Here is a 25064-nt window from a genome sequence, read left to right on the forward strand (position 1 = left end):
TGACAGCTGGAGAATGCAAACCCAGTCATTTTGTCCTATAAGCAGGCCTGAAGTATGAAAGACGCTCAGTTCAGGGAAGAGCATCAAGGGTTACTGCTATTAGGCTTTCAAAAGGGTAAAGCGTTACTGTAAACCTTTTAAGGTCTACAGTAAATAAAATAAATCTATACATATTCAGGTTTAGTTTTTCTCATCTCAGTAGTTACACCCTCCCATTTTAGAAACTGGAGCTTTTGGACATTTGCCAGATTAGTCATTTCACATTTGAAATGATTTATTGCATCAGCTTTATAAAAGCAGCGCGTCTCGGCTCACTCCCTGCAAACATGTTATTTACTGAAACTGGGGAATGGCAGTTACCGGTGGATACTGGAGAAGGGAGAGTCGGTGCTTTAATAGGTCATCAAATTGGTACATGTGTGCAACTCAGGGCAAAGAACGTGACATACTAAAGCAATTAAAATATTTTAGATGCTTGTAGGCTTTTCTAAAATCCAGGGAGTGGTTAAACCGGAGAGCAGGAAACGCACACAAAAGTATCCTCTAAATACTGACCGTGAACAGACAGAGTAGGCTGGCGACTGGCACCTGGTTAAAAAACTACTCTCGTGTAAATATGGGAAATTATAACACATCCGGTAGACAAAGAGAAACCAGAAAAACCTGACTTCACTACACCTGAACAATAAATCAGTTAAATTCAGTTTGAGTCTTTTACGTTCCCGCGTGCAGCTTCATTCACCCGCCTCCACAGTTTTTCGATTGCACATTTTCAGACTTCTAGAAACTGTTAACGGTGAAATGCATTTTAAAATCTGAAAAGCAAAACATGGAAACCATAAAGATGACGACACAGGTCATTAATGACTAAATAAGATTTCACCTATGATGGGTATTTCCATTTCAAGTTTGGTCTTAAATTTGATTTAGAGGCATAGCTTTGGACCAACAAGTGATTCCCAAAGAGCTGAAATATATCGTATGTGTGCAGTGAGTCCTTAAAAAATTTGAGGAAACTGAACAGGTGGAGGAGCAAAGATGTCCCAAGGCTTTCTCTTTTCAGATGAAATTTAAAATATGTCTTTATTCTTATGGCGTTGTCATGTTTAACTTTAAAAAAAAAATAAATCTCCCAACATATTTTGGCACACAAGCCTTCATCAGAGAGTCAGAGTTGATCGATTCTGGGTCCCCGTGTATGAATTATTGTATAAATCTTTAACATTTCGTTTCATTTGTTGTTCGAAAAGACAGTGCCTTGGAGTTTTTCGATGTTTAGTGCCTCAAATAGCACTTCCAACAGTTGAAATTTAGCGTTTCAGTTAATCCGTCTACTGTTTGATAAAGTCTCAGCATATATGGTCTCATTGGAAAGGCAGCTGTCAAGAAGCCATTCTTAAAAAAAAAAAAAAAAAACTGAGTAGAGGCTCAATATCTGCACTTTACCACACCGAAGGAAATGCTGTTAATGCTTTCAGTGACCACAGACAGACAGCTAAAGGATAAAATAGTTTATTTTATAGTCTCATAGTAAAGGTAGGCCTCAACTTGCAAGACAATTGTTGGCAGTATGTACAACATACTTGTAATTTCCATGGAATGGAACTGGACAAAGACCTACTACACTAATAATATCCTTCTAAATAGAAATTAAATGGAAACAATATACATACACACACACATTTCCTAGACACGAAAATGCTTCCTTTTTTTTTTTCCTTGGAGGGGGGGGGATTCAGCAACATTGATTTTTACTGTGTAAAGCACAACACACCGACATGGACTTCTTTTGTTTCCCTGTACTGCAGGAGACGGGGGCTACTTTTTGAGATTCAAAACCTAGTTCATAACCTTGAAGAAAACTACGTGACAAAATCAGCATCATCCCATGACTCGTGTGATTACTAAAAGAAATGCATAACATACTGTTTGAACTTGAAAACATCCAATTAATGTTTTTTTATAATATATAAAACGAGATGCCTAACGTATTCAGCCACCTAAAGTCATCCACTACTTCAAGCTAAAGGACAAAATACGATACAAGTTCAGGAATATTCTCCTTCAAACATCAATTTCAACAGAACAGGTTTCTCTCTCTCTTTTCTTTTTTAATCATCTTGTGTTGACAAGCGTGTGCTGCAGGAAACGTCTGCAATCCAGTGGGCCTGAGGTGGGTTATCACTTTTAACATTTGCTCTGAGCATCTTCACATTCTTTACTGGAAAAAAAAGAAAGCTACAAATGTTTTATTCATTTTTAAAAAGGTAAACCTTTCCAGAATATTGTTTTTATCTAGGTGTGTGTGTAAATTCTAAACGAGAAAAACAAAAACAAAAAAAAAATACATAACATAGCAGTGCTTGGAAGAGTACACCTGGCTCATCCTTCCTCCCAAAGGAAAAAAGATAACTTGGGGGAGGAGGAGGAGCTTTATGAGGGTACACACACACACACAAAAAAGCATTGAGTCCTTACGTAGCCAAGCTGCCTCTTTTTAGGATTTGGATTGATGTTGCCAAAGAAGGGGAGGATACCAATGATGGAGAACAAAAATCAACAGAGAAAGAGGGGTGGAGGAGGAGGGGAACCTGAAGCTCTCTAGGTGGATTGAAGCAGTTGTCTTTCACCCTGCTTACATCCTCTCTCCCGTGGGTGGAGACTGGCTGGAGAGAGACGATTGTGGCGGCCGTTGTGAGGAGATTCGATGGCGACGAGTCTCCAGTGCGAGCCCACCCAGAGACGGAGGAGAGAGGATGACGAGGGAGGCCGAGGTCGTTGTTGGCATGAAGGTAGGAGAGGTCGGTGAGCCTCGAGAGCTTTGAAGGCCGTCTCCCCTCTCGCCCTCCGCTGTGCTCCGCTGCCTCGACTGCACCTATTTTTTTTTCCTTTTTTAAATTTTTCGTTTTAAGACGCTCGGCTCTCTAGCTGGCCTCCACGCGCACCTTCTTCCTGGTCGGCGGCTCTTCTACCTCCGACTCCGAGCTGGAGTCGGAGCCGCCGTCGAAAGCCGACACGGCGCTGCCTTTGGGGTTGGTGTACAGGCTGCTGTCAGACGAGGAATAGTTGGCCTGGAGCTGAGCTGAGCCCTTCACTTTCTCCAGAGCGCGGACTGCGTGGACACAAAGGAACAGAGAACTCAAATTTACAAAGAAGAAACGATTGGTCTGAGGAAACACTGCTGATCGTAATTCTCTGCTTTTATAAGCTGGACAGAAACCTGATTAGGACGCATTCAAAGCACTAACAGATTACTTTCAGTGCGAGATCTTGAAGTAATTCAACAAATTTCAAACAGTCAAACTTAAGAGCGAATCTGAATCCTGGGGCCAGAATCGCCCCAGCAAAGACGCCAATCTGGATGGCATTAGAAAATGTGAAGGAGGGCATTTACTTTGGACTTTTACCTGCATTTTCATGAGTTTAACAACTTCTCTCATTGGTAAATAGCTCTCCCGTGGCTATTCATACTACACCAAAGTAATGAAGTAGTAAATCAACTATTAGATGACAAAAAAGTTACAGCACAAAATTCTGTAGTTAAACTTCCTTAGACTGACAGAAAGGGCAGCTTCTTTGGGCCGGCCCACTAAACATTAAATTGGGTTGTTTGTGGCTCACGATGTCACATGAGCTCGATCAAACTGCTCTAACGCCTGAAACTGGACTGTTTATTGAGCCTTCTAACAAACAAACAAAAAAACTTTTACATATATTACTTAATTTCTATCAGTTTTGCTACAGCTGGCATTTTTGTGCAATTTAATGCTTAAAAAGGGGGAAGGGAAATAAAAAGAAAAATCACAGTGATGACGCAGAGGTCTCACAAAATTTTAACCTCCTGAGACCTTGCATCCTTATGTGGGAACACTGCACTCAGGATTTTCTGTATCTTACACTTCACTATGCTCAATGAAGCGTATTCTACTTTGTAAAACAATGGTGACTTTATGGTATTATAGTGTAAAATAAAGCCAATGTAACCACACACAAAGACCCATTTTCGGCTCAGTTACCAGGAGGGTTTAAGACTTTAAGAAAGAAACGTGATCCATATACATATGGACAACATCCTCATTTTGCACATTAATCCACCACATGGTGGTGGATTAATGCTACACCTTTCATTGAGTTTTGGAGGATTTTAGGTACATCAGAGACCAGAACATGATGGTCCAAATTTGCTCAAGGTCTAAACAATGACAATATTTAGACCTTTGTCTCTCCCAAAGTCTCTGACAAAGGTTCCTGTGCTCAACAGTTAAAACCATTGTTGTCTCTTGGATTCTCCAGTAATGCTTGGTAAATGGACATTTGTAGGTGCTTTTGCTTTTCATGTTGAAAATCAATCTTGTTTCCATCATTCTGAGCTTTGCCAGGTTTGTCTAATCCTTCACTCTGGTTTTAGTAACCACCATCTTCGTTTACATGACTGTTAAGAATCAGCTTACTGGAGAAAGCCGATTGTAACCTGGTTACGGAGGAGCATGGAAATATTAGCCTTAGAGCAATCTCGGCCCTGGACGTAAATAGACAAGCACATCTCATACATAAACTTTAGAAACATGAGGGAGGGACGTTAGAGGGGCCATTCTCTTTTAGGTGATTACATGGAGGTACAAGGAGGCATGTTAATAAACGCTCAAACATAATGATAAGATTTAGTTTTTCCACATGTAGTTGCAGATGATCCTATAGTAAATTTAGAACAGAAAAGAGGGCAGACTTGTGCTTTTTCTAAAAAAAAAAAAAAGAAAAAGAAAAAGAAAAATCTGTTTATGCGTAAAGAGCAGTGTGTTCTAAAGCTATTCACACACACTCCTTTATCGCCAAAACATTCAAACAAACATTTATTGTTCGGCCATCCACGCTTGCACATATCAGGTGGAAAACCTCACAGCCGGCCCAAACTAGCATTAATCAGCCCGCCTCTCCCCGATAAGAAGTGTTATCCGAAATCCACCCGTGCTGTTACCTTGTTGCTCAAGCAGAGCGTTCTGCCTCTTCAGGTCGTCGATGTCCTGCTGGTGTGTGTGGTTTTTCCGCCTCATGTACTGAATGTACTCTGTGGCTTTGTCTAGGATTTGAGCTCGAGACGCCTGTTTGGTAGACTGCTGTTAGTGACACATGCAAAAATTGAAGCAATGACGCAAGTATACAGAATCTTTATCACATTTCTAACACAGTAATTCTAACCCCTGCCATGATGCTACGCAGACTGGCCCCAGAGAGCAGCACACTGCAGACTCAAACCACTACAGGGTATCTGAGACAGCAGTGTGCATTTCTTTACCTAGCTTGCCTTCCTTTAACCCCCTGAAATCTGCTAGCACTTCAGTCTGACTTGCATAAGCTTTGTCATACCCCTGACAAGTTACAGTGAGAGGCCTCTCCTCGATTACAGCAGACAAACATTGCAGCAGCCACCAGCTCAGATTACAGCTTTGCCATCATGCCTGCCTGGTGTCTGTGAGCTACTTGACCTGTACAAATTATGGCTGGGTATCACCGATTTAAAAAAAATCATTTAAAGGCTCCAACTTACTTCCTGTTTAAGAAAAACAAGTCTAATTTAAATAAAGTGACAGTGACAGCGAGAGGTGTCCACCACAGAGAATGTGATACAATCCCCTGTTGCTAGGGAAAAGTGTGTATTTGCCAGATGTGTATGAGTTTCAAAGAAGGTGCCGAACCAAAGATGCCTGCAGGTTTTTCTTGTGCAAACACTCGCTAACCAGTAGCTCCAGACAACTGAAGAAAGTGCAACACTCACTGGAAATGAGAACGCTTCCCTTAAAAGTAAAAGCTGTGCTGCAGAGCTGAAGCCAACATGTTTTTCATTGAATGCCAATGATCTGTTTCCTGCTTGTGTCACAACAGCTCGGAGAGTAGCTGGACCATATTTGTAGACAACTCCGTCACTTCCATTCAAACAACCGCAGCAATATGCTAGCGATCAAACCAAATGGTTGCCAAATGGTCAGGGAACAACCTAGCAACAGGTGAGTCACTGGCCGGTCTGGGTCTTTAGCAATTATTTTCCCAGCAACTGCAATCAAACCTCCAGCAACCAGTTGAGGAATACTCATGTATCCCTCACAACAGGCAGTTACCAGGTGGTCACTGACCACTAAGTGCAAGGCCTTATTCACTTGATCCTTTATTGCCATACACCCAAAATGGGCAACAAGTTAATTTCTCGTGGCTAGCAATGGCACGTTTACAAAACTTCAATTAAGGTCATGCGTTGCAAAGAACACGCCACTGGTATATATGGGGTTTAAGCTTAATTTAACCGTCTATACTGAGGCCATTATGTTGTTTATGCAAGTTGGCATATCTGCACTGCAATTTTGCCACTCGAATAGCAGCTGTCAGTGGAACTTCTCTCTTCAAGTTGAGCTGTTCTCTTCCCGTCAGTTTGACAGATAGAAGCACAAGAAGTGCTCGTCAGAAATGCACAGATAGAAACGGCAATGACTGCAGTTACCTTTGTAGGGCGATGCATGTCTGGTCATGAGGTTTCATAGGATTTTGCAGTTACAACTTTCCCACAGGATAAATTTAATGCAAAAATTGAAATTCTGCATTACTCTCATTGATAAAGGTAAGCCAAGTAATATGGATAAATCTACGTGGACGTGTGGAAGGTTAACACTGCTAACTGGACCTTCACCCCATCCACAGATGTGTCGCTGTCAGCGGAGGCAAAAAATGTCCATCAGATCCTCCAGAAATATCCTCCAGATGATATGGATGTCCCCAACTACTAATTTCATAACCCCTTCAACTCAGTGTTTCACCTGCAAAGGTGAAACGCAGACCCAAATATCTCCAAGTCTGATGGCAGTAGCTGCTCCTGGTTAGCGCTTTAGCAGCTCTACTGCTGAATTACAGCTCACCCCAAGAAACTCAGAAGCACAGGCTTTAAAGCTTACTTCAACTTAAAGGCAGAAGCGGAGTGACATTTAAGGAACAGACGTGTTTCTTCTTTCCCAAAAAGCAGTTAATCAATGGAAAATTAGAATTTAGACTGAGGATCAAGTCTAAAAGTTCGGAAACAATAAGAGTGTGGCACCACCAGCCTTCCTTCCTTCCTCGATTATAGGCTCAACATGCCTGCACTGAATGCACTTTCCAACGCTCAACTATTTAACACGTCCACATACTCTAAAGCAACCAACACACTAGTGTTCATTATCTTGATCAAAACACTGCTTGAAAGAATTTTCCAAGATGCAATCTATCACATTTTTTTTACTCTGCTTGTTTACGACATACATTACGGCCATTAGTGCAGGGGAAGGGCAGCTGTTGGGTAAGAAAAAAACAAAAAAACAAACACTACTCAAGCCAAAATACCAACAAAAAACAGAAAAAAGATCAGAATTACAGTCAAAACACTGCAATCTTCTGTTTAACACTAGAAGGCCAGAACCACTAGGAAGGTGAAAAAGATGATTAATCATTAAAAGGGTTTGTTTATTTTATAATTCGTTCCATATTTAAAGAGTTAAGCCTTCTGGTTAATCTGCCTGTTTATGATCAGCACATTGGTCCAAGTGATACACCATAAACAGCCTCATAACCGTTTATGCTAGTGATCGAGCCACACTGATCTCAAAGAAGGCTCACAACTCCCAATCCGTACCTGAACAGGGGAAGTGCATACTCCTATATTTTCTGTTAATGCAAGTTTAAGGTCTAAAAATGGGCAAAATGTTTATTATCGGGAACTCTGACCAAAGACTGTGAACCTGCCCAAACCACAACAGACTGTCACTTGGTAATCTTTGAAACACAGACGCAAAACCACTAAAGTACACTGATTTGATACCCAACCATAACTTGTTTTGTTGTTTTAACCGATAACTAAACAACCGTATCCATGTGGTGATTCGGGACTGAGATAACTATAGCCGGGCAACTTATTAGGCCATTTTGCACTGTGTGTTTCTCCTGAACTGAAATAAACCCCTTGTGCAGCCAGTTGCTGAACCAACTTTAAAAATTCTCAACGTCAATGATGTCAAAACAGGAAGAGAGCAACAAAATGTCCTCATAATAACTTCCCAATGCTGCTCCAAGTACTTAGACTGCATCACTGCCTTCCTGTTGCCAGTCTGCACCCTTCTACCATTTACCCTCCACTAATCAGCCTGCCCAATCAATGCCCTCCACATGAAGCAACAAGACATCTGCATCTCTGAACATCTACATGCTGATTTCTAAACATCATAAACAGTCAAATTCACATTATAGCATAAGCATGACAACATAAAAATTCATTCAAATTCAAATATTTTTCATACATGAGTGTGTGGCATTTGTGTGGTAGGCAGACTTACAGGCTGAGTGTTACCAACCTTTTCTCCCTGCAGGGAGGGTACCGAGTCCCGGAGGCTGTGAAAGCTGTCTTTGATGTGGTCCCTACGCTTGCGCTCCAGCGCATTGTGGTGTGCCCGTTTGTCTGCCTGCAATGACAAGAGTCACAGGGCCTTGAGCCAGGCAGCAGAGCAGCGTGGGTAGAGGGACAGCGGGTGTCCAGCCGTCCCGGTCAAACGTTCACAAGCCGCTCTGCTGCCAAGTCGCACTCTGCAGTAAAACACTGCTTTGTGCTTTTAATTCAGTGCAGCCATCATTATTATTATTAACCAACCATTACAGAGGAGGAGCACTATATCCCCAGTAAGGCATCAAAATTCTTTTCCAAGTCTTCAATCTATAATAAAACACTGAGAATGCTAGTCACACATTTTAAGGCCATCTTCAAACTGCTCAACAGCCTCAACTTTTAAAAATTCATTTTACTATTAAAGATAAAAATCCTTCTCCTTTTCACTAACTTCAGAATTTATGAAACATAACCCTCATTTCTTCTTTTTTAATATCAACACACTTATCTTGTCATTTTAAAGAAAATCATATTAAAACAGGGACTGCAGTTCACTGAAACTCATGCAAATATTTTCGCTCTGTAATCCAAAAGATAATATGTAAGTTTTAACCTCACAGTCCTCAACGGATTTCAATATCAGCAGCCGATACGACAGATTCTACACAGAAGGGCAGATCTTAGTGTAGACCGTCATTACTCTGATATCACAAATTTAAATATGACCAAACGTGAGAAAATTTACTTTTTAACTAAACATAAGGAAGATATAAAACATTTACAAAAAATTATAAAAAATTTATTAGACCACTAGTCATAAAAACTATTAAACTAATATTTTAGAAATCATCCAAAACTTGTTTAAATCTAAAAAAAAAATTAACGAGCTTGTGCATATTGGTGGATTAACAATCACAGAAATGTGAAAAATTATTTTGGTAATCACCAATACTGTTAATCTAGTGTGGCATAAACCTTACATTGGATAGTGGTCTAATAAATTTGCCAAGTACTGCAGATGCATCATTACATCCTAACCTGCTAACAATGAAATGCAACTTCCAGCTCCCTCTTCATCCGCTGCGAAACTCTATTGTCTAAAATACACCAAAATATGGAGAAATCTCTAAATTTGAACATGAAAACTAGTAACTGCAAACATGATGACAAATAATAGTGCCAGCTAACTCCCTGATGAGAAAGTAAACAGTTCAGCCGTCATGAACAGAAGTTGTTTTGCTCTCCAGCCGTTGGCTTGCTGAACCCTTTTTGGGGTTCGGCTTTTCACCGTAAATTTGAGGTTAATTTTAGGCTGCTGTATAAACTAAAATACAACGTTTTTCATGTCTTTTGTCAAATCAAATAACTAGCTTAACTATAACAACCCAAACAAACACCAACTAAATACAGGCACATAACTAGCTGTTAATTCAAAACCACACATCTGAACTGCAATTAAACTACAGGCATAAGACAGCTGCCATTAGCACACAACCAGAGCACTGATCAGCATGTAGTTCGACCTGTTTTTAGGCCAAACAATTACAGCCTCCAATTAAATATGACTCCTGACTAATCCACGCTGTCACGAGGCTGTTCATCCACCATCACACAGCTTCAGAAAGCAAGGGATGTGACTAAAATATTAGCAATGAAAACAGAACAATATTTGTGGTCACACCACAGTTTCAGGCAAAGAGAAGAGGAGACAGAAGTCAGGTGACCTTGTGTCATCTGACTCATTTTGTCCATGGATTACAACAAAAGCCAAAGTGGCCACGAGTGAGACAAAGAGCAGGTTAAGACAAGCCTTTAGCTGTGATCTCGGTGGGCGTAAAGCGTGACTCAAGTAATACTTTAAGCAAGTAAACATCCTGCTGGAGGTCTTAGCAAGAAGATAAATGCTGCAGAGCATGAACACATCCTAGACACCCTGAGTGTCACTGAAACTGAAACTTTAATTTACAAAAAAAACAAAAACCCACATATATACCCTTAAGGCTACCCACAATGCATATCATGTGACTCAGTGGCAGCTGCTCCTACTGTGTGTTGCATAAAACAGAGACCAACCAGAAAGGAGAAAAAACCACCAGGACCATGTGCCTCATTGTGCCAAGCACTCCCTCCATTAATCCTGGCATGAACAAACACATGACTGCTATTGATGGCATGTGCAATTACCAGTCTGGTGGCTGCATCTATGGATGCTTCAGCGACGAGACAATAGATACAGAAAGTACACGTGGTTGACTTTCTCATTCAACGGCAATGAGGGGAAGACTGTATTAACAGGAGTAAAGCCCCGAGTGTGTTAGACATTCATTTCTTATAGAATTCCTGCTTGTAAAAGCAAGCGGTGACTTACAGACAAGCTATTTAAAACACTGGAACTGCTTTAAATACAGTTACTAATCATTAGGTTTACTTTCCCGTTTGTAAATGTACTGTTTATTTGGCGAAACTCAGAGCTGGACGATAAAACGACAAAAGAAATGCCCGTGAATCAAGTTTTGCTCAATATAAATACGAGATATGGTCAACATAAAGCTGAAAAACCTCATTCCAGCATGTTTTGACAGATAAGACAAAAGACCAATGAGAACAAGAACACAGAGCCACGTCAGCATAGGCTGACATAGGAGGTGTAGCCAGTAGCACCACATATGCTAGTGTTTGGGCTACAGCAGTACACGTGAGTGTGACTGAGATAAGACACAAAATAAAAAGTTCAACGAAGACTCACGGCACAAGACTCAAGCTACGAGGACTTTGCTGAATGTAAGCGTCCGATAACGAGACACGATGCCAGTAAGCACCGTCCATAATGTTGAATTAAAGGAACTGACCATTGTTACCCTGGCCATTAACATTTCTCCTACTTTCAAAGCTGTACATGGACTGTAGAGCGACGGCTGAACAGCTGTGTCATTCTTCGCTACCACACTGGCTTTGTGGTCAAGTTGCACATCTGATCCATATGAGCGTCACTGCCCACTTTGTTGCGACGACACTTTACTTCCTATTCCATACTTTATGTGTTGTAACCCGTTCCTCTGCTTCAGGGAACAGACGTTATAGACATAACTGTTCGCTTGTGCCTTGGAGCACAAGTGGCCATAAACTATCTAAATGTTCTCCTTTGCTTGCATTTGAAAGGTTCTTGAATTGGTACAGACAGTCTGAATCTATAAAAAAAGAAATAAAACACTTTGAGATTTTATATCTGATTAATATCTAGGTTACATTTATTTGGAACTGACCAAAGATTTCAGTTTTCCATTTTGTTTGTGTTCTTGGTTATATATCTTGGTGTAGGGCTGTTCGATATAACGATATATATCGGATGACGATAGAAAAACGTCTATCGTTTCATTTTACGCTATCGTTTGTTTCGTGGTGTCGCAAAATAAACTGTTTACAGCAATATTTTTTCATTATTTTGATGGTCACTGTAGTGGCTATATTAATTTCCTAAAGTTCTCTCTTTCTCTTATATTTAATATAACCACACTACAGACGGAGAAGCGCTTGTTTTTATGCGTTGTCGTTAGCAACAACGACGGTAAAACCCCCTCGTGTCCGCTTGTTTATTTTCCACATAAACCTTTCACAATAAAACTCAAGATCCTGTTGAGACTTTTCAAAATAAACTGAATCACGTGAAAGATGCAGAGTATTTACGGATGAGAAGCAAAAAAGAGCCGTCAGGTGCTAAAAAATTAACCTTAGACTCAAACATTAGAACAGGCTTTTCCCCGCAGCACGCTGTGTAATAAATACTCACAAAGAAACGGCGGCCGTTACAACCTATGTCTAAAAATGTATCGTTTCATGCATCAGTTAAAACACTCGACGCCCAGCTGGAAACACTTCACGCAAGTCGAGCTGCCCAACATTCACAGAATTTACAGAAAATGTTACATTTTTGTGATTTATATCGTTATCGGACGATAGATGTCTTAATATCGGGATATGAGATTTTGGTCATATCGCACAGCCCTATCTTGGTGTGAAAAGGAACCTTTAAGCTTGACCGAAATTGTGAGTCGATTTATAGCACAATTTATATTTCAGACTGATAAGAAAGAAATTATTGTTTTATGACTTTCTTTCCCATATCACCCAGCCCTAGTTAAACCTCACAATAAACTCCAATCCAATAACTGCATAAAGCTACTTTTGTTTCCTCATTTCTTTCCATTCTTTTAAAATTAGCAAAAATATGCTTTACGGGCGGATTTTGACAGGCCTGTCACGCTTCTTCAAAGTCTTCGTTCACTATTTAGTGCTGATTTGAACAAAGTTCCATCACAGATATATACTTTGGTGCCTTTTAAGTTACTCTTTGGCAATGTAAGTCGCACTCTCAGGAGGATGATAAATATTTACAAAAACCATCAGAATTTGAATTTACAATAAATGTTTTAAAAACATATAAATGTTAAATGTTCACGCAAAGTTTCATTGCACCAGTTAAAGAGGAGACAGGGTACATAAAGACATTTAAAACCACTGCAGTTTAAAACAGTTTCAAGGTCTGCAGTAGTGACTTATAATAAGTGTAAAATGTAAGTACTTTTTTTTTTTTTTAAAGGGAAAAGTGGTTCTGTTTTAGACAGGAAATATCACATTAGTAATGATAAGGTTAGTCATTTCATGAAAAATGAGTTCATTAATTTATTAATGCCACCCACCTCATGACCTCAGAGGTAAATGATTTTTAGTGGTACACCAACTTCAGTCTGTTTAATTGAGGCAAGATTTTACCTTCAGCCTATGAATATTTTAGATAATTTAATATTTTTACAAGCCCCAAAGCAAAAAAACAAAACAACCATATCTGAGAAGGTCTAGAGGAAACTTAATTATTTAGATTTATATGAAATGACCCAGCTGTCTGCACTACACATGCTCTAACCTACATAATTATAATTTATATTGAACACTAATCTAATGACGAGTAGCCGTTAATATGAAACTGCTTTTTTACATTACAAATTGTAATTAATCTGAGTACCAGTGAGGGTACTTTTTATTACTGTTAAATGTGTCTTTGGGAAAAGGAAAGAAAAAAACAAATCTTAAATTCTGTTTGTTCTTGTTGTTTCTTTTGAAGGCAAAAAAAGAGTGAAAATAAGCTGACAGAAAAGCTTGTTTTGGGAACATTAAACAATATAACTGCCCCCAAATATCGAGATGTGACCCCACAGTACCGACAGAAACATAAGGAAGCATGCCTCTTTCTGAGATCAGATTAAAGGACAGACACCACACCCTTTACATAACATATCCACAAGATCTCCACGTATGTACTGTCACGTAACCTGACATACCTTTCAACAACTCTGTTCCTTCAGAGAGCCAGGACTGCAGCAATTTTTCCTTCATTTCTGACTTGTGTAGGAAATTTTAATTCCAAGTGAATCCACTTTAAAGGTTACATCATGCACATAATTACATTTAACTAGGTCGCCAACACTAAACAGCTGCTATAAACACAGCAATATCTGCATGGTCAAGCCGTCTTGTTAAGCACATCAGGCTCCACAAAAAACCAGGTGTCCTATTACCTGCTTGCAACCATTATCACTTCACTGTAAAGCTGATATGTTCTGCTGGCGGCCTACGCCAGCTGAGCTTCTCCTCCGTTCTATTCATACCTGATCATGAGACATTACATAACACCAGCAGGTGCCTAGCTGCTGCTTCCTGGCCATTTCTTGACCAACTCACCTTCCCCGCACGAAAGCCTACGCTGCTGTCAAAACTTTTTGCGCTAGTATCCATGGAAACACCACTAAAACAAATTCTCCAGCAGGTGAAGCAAAGTTGACAATTTAAAAAACGTCCTCACTAGGAGCTCCAAAACAAATCACATTTTTCCACTTGTACATTTTCTAACCATTACACACTGCATACCATACATACATTAAGTGCTTAGCAGCCTCTTTGCTCCATGACTAGACAGCATTCAGTCTCTTATCTCACCTTCCAAGACATATCTACAGACAACAGCCCCACTTTCCACATCACTATTCAAGTTTTGAGAGCTATTCCACGTCTGCCACACTGCAACCATCATTAAATTTTATTCCTATCTCTGTTTGCACAGCTAAAGGGGTGAATTTAGCTTTTTTGGAAACATAAATTGCAATCTGGGAAGTGCAAGCCTGAGAAAATACGAGCCACAATCTAATTAAAAAATAAATAAATAACAGAGCATCTGAACAAGCTGACAAAAGTATTCTTGGTGGTAAATTTACTTGCCTGTAGATAATTAAACCATGAAGAGAGACACCATTCTGTTCTATTACTGCTGTTTGGCAAAACAAGAAGTGGGAAACTTCTTTTTATTCTTCATAAAATAAAGATATTTTTCCACACATCTGTGAGCACATCTGCCAATGTTGCAACATTTTTATACACTTGGGACCACTTTTTTTTAAGTCATTTGACAAACATCCAAAATTATGACCAAGGTAACACTTCAATAACTGTGCAAAGCACTGGTGATTTTTGTCTAAAAGCAACTTGCCAGGTTTTTCTCTAAAGCTAGCTTTTCTCTAACTGTCTGAAGCAATAAGTCTGGGTTTTCCTGCAAATAAAATTGACTGCGTTAAATATATTTACTCTTTTTTTAAATGGGGTTTAATCTAGTTCAGTTTAAATGCACCCGCCAGAAACATAAAAATGTATAAACTTCTTGTAAGTAAGGCAACCATAAGCAGACCAATGGGACTTGCTTGCATAATCAACCCCCAAAGGCCCATTTTAAGCAAGAAGAAAAATATTCCTACTGTTCAGCAGAAAACGAAATATTTTCTGTATGCATGTATAAACTATACAACACAAGCAGCACACTAAAGTCAGTATTGATCAAAAAATAAAGAGAGAACTGCCTTAGGTCTGTTGGGGGGAACCAGCAAAAAGGCTAATCTTCATATCACTTCATGTTAAAATGTTAACACTAATATTTCCTAAACGGCTCTTCTGCATTTTAATTCTGGTTATCTGACAGGCGGGGAAACATGGTGTTTTTGTGTGCACCAACCAAATCGTGCACGGTGGTTTTTCCCCCCCCTAGCTTGTATGCATGCAGCTATACGTCATTCATTTAGGCTGCCAGCCTTTTAGTTGCCTGTAGAAAGAAGATGGCTCTAATCACCGTCTGCAATACAGGAAAACATCCCGCTGCACCCTTTCCTGACACCAAGCCCTGTCCGAGGAGATGCAGCAGCCTCTCTACCCTTCACGCCCCCCCCTCTGCATCTGCATCATGGATGCCGAACAAAATGTAAACGCGCTCTCTCTTTACTCAGATGACCTACATGTGTGATATGCAAACCTGATTGTGAGCGGAATCCCCGCGGAGGGGAGCAAAAAGCCTGGGGTGGAAGAGGGGGGGAGACGACTCAGGCCACTAACCTGCTGCTACGGAGCACAGAAGGCTTTGTGTTAACCGGAAAAAACAACAAACACGCGCACACACACACAAAAAAAGCCTCTGTAGGGATAAAGCTTTGGTCTAAATATAGATGTCGTGTTACAGTCTCCCTATGGTCGGGTATACACAGGATGGGGGATACCCTGCAATACACTGAAGCCGGGTATTATCGCTTCACTTGCAGAGATGCATGAACAACTACACGCAAAGCTGTGCAAAAAATACCGTCCACACACACACACATATAAATAAATTTAAAACATACATGTGTTTTCATTGAGATAACCGCACTATCACATTCTCTTTTATGACTAGCCCCCACCACCCAAATAGTGCAATCTGACTAATATACCAAAATAAATAAATAAAAATTAAATAAGCAAAGTGGTTATGAATAAGTTAACTCAGCAATAATCAGAGACACATTTTTTGTGTCGACAGTGGACAAACCCAGCATTACGCACCACAGAGTGATATCTCGGTGATTCTTCCTGCAAAGAAACAGAACAAAAAGTACAATTGTAGCCACAATTCTTCGTAAAGCTCCACAATCTCACTGTTTTCGCTGAAGAAAAGTAAGATAATTAATCAGATCAACAATGAGCTGACGCAAGAAAGCCTACTGTTTCTTATCATTTAGCTGGAATCCCGATAAAATTACTCTGAAGATCAGAGCTAGCCAGCTTACTGCCAGCTAGCGCTTAGCCGAGGAGCTAGTTGAGCTAAAAAAATTTCCAGCTGGCGGAATAACATCCTTAAAAAGCAAAAAGCAGCCATACTCACGTCACTATCGACTTCGATGTCATCGTTATCACTCATTCTTCGGTTAAATAGGCTAGTTTAAAGGGACGGGTGGCTAAAAAAACAACATGAATCAGCTTAGCACCGAGCGGCGCTCCTATACACGGACAGCTAACAGCTCACGTTCTGTTTGGACGGAGCCGAGGTGGACTCTACGGGCTCCACGTGACTGCACTCCACACACGCAGCTGCCGCACCGCTGTACGCATGCGCAGAAGCAAGAGGGCTTTTGGGAAGTGTAGTCGATAGGATTGTTTTTCTTAATTTCTCAGATACAAATTAATATTTGTGGAGCATTTTACTTCAAGTAGTATTAATAAAGTATACAATTTCCCCAGGATGAGTTAAGAAAGCAACATACAGAAAGTCTGAATACCGTTGTAAATGTAAGCAGTTATTATTTCTAAACTACAATATCCAGGAGGGATTTTGCTTGTATACTACGTCACAGCGTCTTTATTTTTCTGATTTGCATTCTGGGAATTGTGGTTGGAGTCGTATTTGTATGTCAGAAGAGCTAAACGGGCCATGGCTGAGACACGTGGATTTCAAGAACATACTGAAGAAACATAAACTCTCACATGCTCAGGCCCAGCTACAGCAGCCTACAAATATACACCAATCAGGCGATTCCTTCCTAGTATGGCTCTCCTTCTTTTCTGTTTTTCGTATTTAAAAAAGATCCAGATTAGATTTAATGTATACAATTTAAACATTAAATATATGGATCGGTTGAGTTACAAATAATGCATTTTAAGCTGTTTTGATATTTCCAGTTGATAGTTTGTGGAGACATGTTATATTTGTCTCTTTGTGGGAAGTAAATGTGGGTGGCTTTTTATTTCTTTTCATCTTGTTTGTGTTTTATGTGATTCGTTTTCTTTTTACGGACCATGAGTCTGAAATAAAGATTGACTGAGTCCAATCCAAAAACTATAACTTGTGATGTTTTCTTAGATTTTTTTTAAATGATAAAAAGAATTAAATATCCTTGGGTTATTATTTGGGAAACACAAAATAATGTTAATGATACAACTGATAAACTAAAATTTAAGAAAAAAAACAATATAACAAAAAGCACGGACTGTGCAGAATAAACTAAGCCTATACAACACACACAGACCTTTCTGTAACACTAGTGGAATAAATGCAAATAGGAGCTGGTCTCTGCACAAATAATAGCAAGAGTAAGAGCAATAATCTGCTCTGGTGCTTCCTTTTTTCACTAAATTGTGCTGTAGATAAGGAGCTTAGACTGTGGATTATTCTGCACTGCAACCGTGGATCAGTAAATTTGTTTTTTTTTTTAAATGGCTGGGAGAAGCCGTCTCCATTCCCCCACCAGCAGGTCAAGAGGCCACATCAGCTGCAGGCAACATCCTGTTTGCTTTCCCTGCTGCTTTACACCTGCACTGACCTTCATCCTACCGTCAAGCCAGTCTGGATCATCTGCCTCTTCTATCTCCAAAAGTTGAATCTGTTCATCTGGACGTAGCGTTTTGTGGGAGAAACGTTTCGTCACTCATCCAAGTGACTTCTTCAGTCTCAGCTGACTGCAGGTTTCCCCAAACCTTATAAACAGTACATTTGCATAATGACTGAAACCAGCCCACTGAAGGAACAATGGGCTGTGAGGTCAGTTCCTTAATCATAATTATGCAAATTCCCATGACCATTGATCAACAATCACTGACCAAAACCCACTGATCAAAGAACACTGATCAATGGCCATGAGTACCATTCACAGAGAGTTGGGGAATGGATGCAATCACAGCATTGTAAGATGGCGAAAGATGTACCCTTAGGCCCCCTCCTCGATTCAGAGATGGTCTTTCCCTCTTCGCGTAAATGGCCTCCTTGACTCCGCGCTCAAACCAGCGTTCCTCCCTGTCCAGGATGTGTACATCCTCATCATTGAAAGAGTGTCCACTGGCCTGTAGGTGTAAATAGACTGCGGAGTCCTGGCCTGATGAGGTTGCTCTTCTGTGTTGTGCCATCCGCTTCGCTAGAGGTTGTTTGGTTTCCCCGATGTATAAATCCTGGCAATCCTCCTGGCACTTAACAGCGTACACTATGTTACTCTGTTTGTGTCGGGGGACCCGATCTTTGGGGTGGACCAGTTTTTGGCGCAGCGTGTTTTGGGGTTTAAAAGCCACAGAGACCCGGTGTTTAGAAAAAATGCGTCTCAACTGTTCAGATACTCCTGACACATATAGGATCACTACAGGTTTTCGCTTGGGCAGCGGTTGTCCTTCTCTCCTGGATCGGCTGGAGCTTTCTTTAGGTGCCTTTCCAGCTTTGACAAAAGTCCAGCTGGGATCAATCAATCAATCAATCAATCAATCAATCTTTATTTATAAAGCACTTTTCATACAAAACAAACTGTAGCACAAAGTGCTTTACATGGTTAAAAGCAGCCCACCCCACCCTCCCACTCATTTCCCGCACTGTCATTAACAGAAGCGGTCATGATACACACATCCCCCCCCCCTCGAGGGATGGGTTATGTTACAGAATAATAAGATGACGAAGTAGATATAACAAAAGTCAAAATTTTCTGCTGTCTCTCCACACCCTTAATGCTGTTTCTCACAGGCCTGAGCTGAGTTATGAAGTGTGGAGCACCATTACAGCTCACAGTGTTCAGGCTGCAGGAAGGTAGATACACTGATTAACTATAGTGGGGAGTGAAGAAGCAAAAACTAGTAAACTCCAGGTATAAGGAAGACTTGGCTGTAATTACAGCTAGAAAGGCTGATCTGTCCAGACTGAGCCACCTTCCCCTCCCCCCCGTGTCTTTACAAGATCGGCCTGCTAAACCATTAAAATGCCCTCCTTTTGTCCCTTTGCAGCATACTGGCATACTGGAAGAGGCCCAGTATGCAGACACCATTAGAGATTTTTTTTGTCCTTCTTGCCATTGTTGTTGGTGCATCACTTATGAAAAGGAGGAAGGGGGGAGCACTGCAGTGCCAGATAAATGCTTGAAAAGTTTCACTACATCCTTAAATTGCCTTAGATGATATTATTGTAGATTATTGTTGTAAATTTTAATAAATCAATCAGTTAACTATACATTATCAGTGTTAATCTAAATGGAGCAAATAAAATACAGTATACTAATGTAATATGAAACATGTGACTGTACTTAAAAATAATTCAAACTCGTTTCCTGAAAAATAAAACAAAAAAGATAAAAGTAAATAAATAAGAATAAGTAATGTCATCCACAGAGAGATAAGCATGTTTAGGAACAAGTAGGATTGTAATTAAATCATCAACAGCTGCAGCAATAAAGTGTGATACACTTATTGTGATCCAATGATTCAATTACGAGCCCCTCAGTACTTCTCTGACCTGCCGCACCCATATACACAGTGTCACATGCTTTGGTCCTCAGCTATGGGTCTGCTTTCTGTCCCTCCAACCCTATTTTATTTATGTATCTTTGTTTTTTTGAACTATTTTTCAGTAGATATACAAATATAAGTTATTATTACAATAATATGGTGTTAAGATTAAATATATTGTGTGCTCTTGAAATACTTGAGTAAGATTATTAATTTTTACATAAGTAGAAAACACAAGTACTTTTATAACTTCACAAAAAAAATCCAAAAAATCATGTTTTAACTCTTGCGAGGCACAACCTGAAAAATAGGACTCAGGACTGCACAAGAGCAGTGTTTTCGTAATCAATTTTCTGCCTAAATTTTATTTATGATTACGTATTCTGATTTTCTGTTTCCAATTCCAATTTCATAGGCACTAATGTACCCCCATACAGAGATACAGGCTCTTGAACTGAGCACTGATAACAAATTAGATGGTCTTTAGTTGAGAGGACGTGGTGTCCACATTTTTTTATTTGGAAAACATTTTTGCATCATATTCACATATTCATATCCGTTAGTCTTGTTCTTTTTTTGGGTCAACATTGGCAATGTTGTTTTTGGATTCTTGTAGTCCTGCCTCCCTCGTTTCATCTTGTCAACAGTCCATCACAATGTTCAGTCAGTGATAGTCCATTTTATTTATCTAGTCTTTGTCTCTTGTGTCTTGTCTCTTGTATTTTGTTTTACTCCCCCTGCCTCATTAACCTTGATTACCTTGTAGTTTCAGATGTTTTCTGGTACCCAGATGTTTCTCCTTCCCTTGAATTCCCTCAGTGTGTCTGTGTATTTAAAAAAAGTTTCTTTTTTTCCTTTGCTAGATTCTGTTTGCCTTGCTAGTTGGACCTACTGTATGCTAACACTCTGGCGATTTCTTTACTTCTGGGCTTTGCACTTTGTTTTCAGTCTGTATTTGCGTCCTCACTCATAACCTCGTGACATTAATTTTTGTGCTTAATACACACAGAGATTCCTCTGGATTCTCTGAAACTTGTGGTAGTAAAATGTGGTAGTATTTTTCATGAAATAATAAAATGTCTCAGTTTAAACATGTGGTATATTTTCCATGTCATGTTATGAATAAAATATGGGTTTATGGGTTTTTGCAGATTATTGCATTCTGGGTTTCTTTGCATTTTATACAGCATCCCAACTCTTTTTGGAATTCAGGCTATAGTATCACCAGTGTAAGTTTAATAGGAACATTGTGTTTGCCATTTCGAAAAAGTACAGTTATTTTACATTATCACAGTTTTCCTCATTATGTAGAAAGCCTTTGATCAATAATTAGCCCTGCAATTATTTATAAGAATTAGCTTTTGCGGTCCTCATTATTGGATAAAAACATTCTTTGGAAATGTGGCAAATGATTAAAATGACATGATATTAAAAAAAAAATTGTACCATGTTAGGCTCTAATGCCACAATTTATTATATATTTTTATTTGGCTGGATTTCTACATGCTTTGCAAATATTCTAATTACATTTAATTTTAATGCTGCTCATCATGTTATATTAGCGAGATAGGACTTGTGTGCTTCAGCTCATCTTTATTCTGTTTTTTGCAGCAGTAACAAAAACAGTTTCTTCAGTGATACTAATTAGCATTTTAATCTTTCAAGCAGGCGCGTTATGACTCACTGTGCCTATCTCACAACAGAATGCAGTCTGTGCAGTATGTCAGCTGTAGATCCCTTCAAGTGATTTACAGTAAATGGTGTTGACTTTTTTGGAAATGCCAGTCACTGCTCCTTCTGCGTCATACTGGGACATCTTGCCAGTTTGCTTCAGTGGAGTAGTACTGTGTTCCAGACTTTCTTTTTTATTGGCACGACATCCAGTACCTTGGATTACTGTGCTTAAAGAAGCACCTTTATCAACAGTATCTCACAGGGTCCATGTATTTTACTTAAACACCATTATGCATATGAAATGTTTTCTATATACATATTTGACAAATTTAATCAGTGTATTGACTCCGATTGAATGTATCTCACTTCTATCTGCATTTCAAAATGCTTTTGTTATGATTTTTCTGTTTGCTTCTCAAACAACTGGTCATGCAGGGTTAAGGGAAGGACGTGATTTTCATAGCGTAAAAGCTGACACAATTGACACAATAGGCCTGTAGGGTTTGGCCTGTTGATCTGTTGTAGTTGGCTGTTTAGCAGTTATTTTGACAATAAATGCAAATGCCACCCATCCATTCTCTTCCGCTTATCTGGTTTAGTCTATTCTAGCTTCCATAGAGGAAGAGGCCAGATACACCTGAATCTATCCAGCCAGACACAGGGCTAACGCTATCTAAAAATAAACTAAATGAACTAAATAAGCTAAATGTTAATGTATTATACCAAAATCTCAGCCCACACCACTTTTTAAGCTAGCTTTGTATTTATGTGTGTATTTTCTTCTTTTCAAATAAGTAGAGCTACTCCACATCCTTACCACAAGTCTATTGGCAACAGTGGAAACTCATCTTTATCATGACTATAACCGAAAAACATCTTAAAGCATAAAGCAGGACGTACTGTAGTCATTTCAGAGCTACTTCCATCAGTTTTGGCATAGAATTGTGAGCTCTTGAAAGCCAAAGAGGAACTTGGCATCAGTATTCAGGTAACAATCTGTCAACTGTACATAATTTGTGATCATGTGTGGAGTTTGTACCTGGCAGATGCTAATCTGCTGGCAAGCCAGCAGGCACAAAGATATCATCGCAAGTATTTTTAGCAATAAGCAAGACTGCAGACTCCTAATGACAGAATCATCTGTTTGCATTTTTAATGTTCTGCTTTTGATAAATTCTGACATTTTAAGCATTAAAAGTCCATTTCGGGTGCATCATTCCTCATCTAAAAGCGGAGCCCCACGAAGACCTCTTCTTTCTGTATGTTTGTTCAGCCACTCATCATCTGTTGAGGAGATTTGTTTTTAAATATGCAACCCCCTGGATATGTTAAGATCTTGTTTCTCTGATTACAGCTTTGTGTTCACACAAAGGGCTGCAAATTCTTTTTTTAAATTTATACTCTGTGACTCATTGTGGTCCATAACCAACAGGGCAAACAGAAAACATCTTTGGGAATCTTCCTCAGGGATTTCCACAATGTCGACTCTTTCACAGATGTTCATCTTCAAAGACACAATGCCTCTCGCTTTAAAGGGCTAAGCCAGCAAGGACACACAAAAACAAAACAAAGACACTTTTTGACTTACTAAAGTTAGAGGAAGTTATTAGTTAACAGTTCATTCAGATATATATTTTTATTTTTTACATTTTCATTACAGAAGCTCCTGGATGAGCTTCACCTCTTGAGGTGCTGAAGTCAGTTGTGCACTAGATGGCACCTCTGGACAACCAGAAGCCTCCAAAGCTGTCTGCATAATTCAATTCAATTCAATTCAATTCAATTCAATTCAATTCAATTCAATTCAATTTTATTTATATAGCGCCAAATCACAACAACAGTCACCTCAAGATGCTTTATATTGTACAGTAGATCCTATAATAACAGATACAGAGAAAAACCCAACAATCATATGACCCCCTATGAGCAAGCAATTTGGTGACAGTGGGAAGAAAAAACTCCCTTTTAACAGGAAGAAACCTCCGTCAGAACCAGGCTCAGGGAGTGGCGGGGCCATCTGCTGTGGAAGAGAGACAGAGATTAATAACAAGTATGATTATGATTCAATGCAGAGAGGTTGTTAACACATAGTGAGTGAGAAAGGTGACTGGAAAGGAAAAACTCAATGCATCATGGGAATCCCCGGCAGCCTACGTCTATTGCAGCATAACTAAGGGAGGATTCAGGGTCACCTGGTCCAGCTCTAACTATATGCTTTAGCAAAAAGGAAAGTTTTCAGCCTAATCTTAAAAGTAGAGATAGTGTCTGTCTCCCGAATCCAAACAGGAAGCAATAAGTCAGACTTGTTCCCGGTGGGTGTTGGACTCCACCAGGGCTAGTCAAGTGGCTTCCACTTGGGTGGTCTCAGAATCTCATCTCTGCTTTTCGCAGATGATGTGGTTCTGTTGGCTTCATCAGGTGGTGGCTTCCAGCTCACACTCGAGACGTTCAAAGCGGTGAGAATGAGAATTAGCACCTCCAAGTCTGAAGCCATGGTCCTCATCTGGAAAAGGGTGGAGTGCCCACTTCAGGTCAGGGATGAGTTACTGCTCCAAGTGGAGGAGTTTAAGTATCTCGGGGTCTTGCTCATGAGTGAGGTGAGCGGGAGATCAACAGACGGATTGGTGCTGTGACTGCAGTGACGCGGACACTATACCAGTCTGTCCTGTGACAAGAGAGCTTAGTGTAAAAGTGAGGCTCTCGACTGACTGTTCGATCTACGTCCCCATCTTCACTTATGCTTTGGGTAGTAGTGACTGAAATAACGAGATAGGGAATATAAGCGGCAAAAATGAGATTTCTCTGAAATGTGGGTGGCCTCACCCTCGGAGATAGTGTGAAAAGTATCTGGCAGGGATGCTAGATGGAAACAAAAATCACTGCCCCACCCCCTTCTGCCCCAAATATTTGTCGGTAATTCTGATATTTTAAGCACTAAATGACCATTTTTGATGCGTTATTTTTCATCTACAAGCAGAGCCTCACACAGGCATGTTTTTTTCTGGATATTTGTTCAAAATGCAGCCCCCTTGTTTCTTCGATTACAGCTAATCAACAGGATACACAGAAAACATCTTTGGGGACTCTTCGAGGGATTCCACAGTGCTGACTCCTTCACAGATGTTCACTGTCAAACACAATGCATTCTTATTTAAATGAATCAGCTCAGCAAGGACCCACAAAAACAATACATGGACACCTTTTGATTTTCTAAAGTTAGAGAAAGTTATTCGATAATAGTTCACTTTTTTGTTTGTTTGTTTGTTATCATTTTTTATTACAGAAGCTCTCAGAGGAGGATTGTCTCCTCTTAAAGTGCTGTAGTCAGCTGTGCACTAGATGGCACCTCTGCGCAAACAGAAGCCTCCATGTGTCATTTGCAACAGATAACAGGAGT

The 25064-nt window shown here is 39.8% G+C and overlaps 1 protein-coding gene across 8 annotated transcripts; it reads right to left on the bottom strand.

Moving 5' to 3' along the window:
* Positions 1-1496: 1496 nt before the first annotated feature.
* On the bottom strand, positions 1497-16820 carry max (myc associated factor X). Of its 8 annotated transcripts, none has more exons than XM_013272028.3 (5): positions 16626-16819; positions 16307-16333; positions 8349-8474; positions 4976-5099; positions 1497-3112 (listed from the first exon to the last, which is right to left on the bottom strand). In XM_013272028.3, the coding sequence occupies exons 1-5, from the start codon at positions 16659-16661 to the stop codon at positions 2925-2927; spliced, it is 501 nt and encodes a 166-aa protein (XP_013127482.1). In that variant the 5' UTR covers positions 16662-16819; the 3' UTR covers positions 1497-2924. The 8 variants fall into 8 exon arrangements, with proteins under 8 accessions (XP_013127482.1, XP_013127481.1, XP_005475096.1 ...); XM_013272027.3 differs by having other exon boundaries at positions 4976-5114; positions 16626-16818; XM_005475039.4 differs by having other exon boundaries at positions 8367-8474; positions 16626-16817.
* Between the last annotated feature and the right edge of the window lie 8244 nt (positions 16821-25064).

The sequence above is a fragment of the Oreochromis niloticus genome, linkage group LG15 (genome assembly GCF_001858045.2).
Source record: "Oreochromis niloticus isolate F11D_XX linkage group LG15, O_niloticus_UMD_NMBU, whole genome shotgun sequence".
In the NCBI taxonomy this organism is placed as follows: domain Eukaryota; kingdom Metazoa; phylum Chordata; class Actinopteri; order Cichliformes; family Cichlidae; genus Oreochromis; species Oreochromis niloticus.

Excerpts from the sequence above, each read along its gene's own strand:
- max (XM_013272027.3), bottom strand. The coding sequence starts at position 16,661 with ATGAGTGATAACGATGACATCGAAGTCGATAGTGAC. Across the intron at positions 8,475-16,306 it reads CACCGAGATATCACTCTGTG|GCAGACAAACGGGCACACCA; the intron begins GTGCGTAATGCT and ends TTGTCATTGCAG. Across the intron at positions 3,113-4,975 it reads CGCTCTGCTTGAGCAACAAG|TCCGCGCTCTGGAGAAAGTG; the intron begins GTAACAGCACGG and ends GTGTCCACGCAG.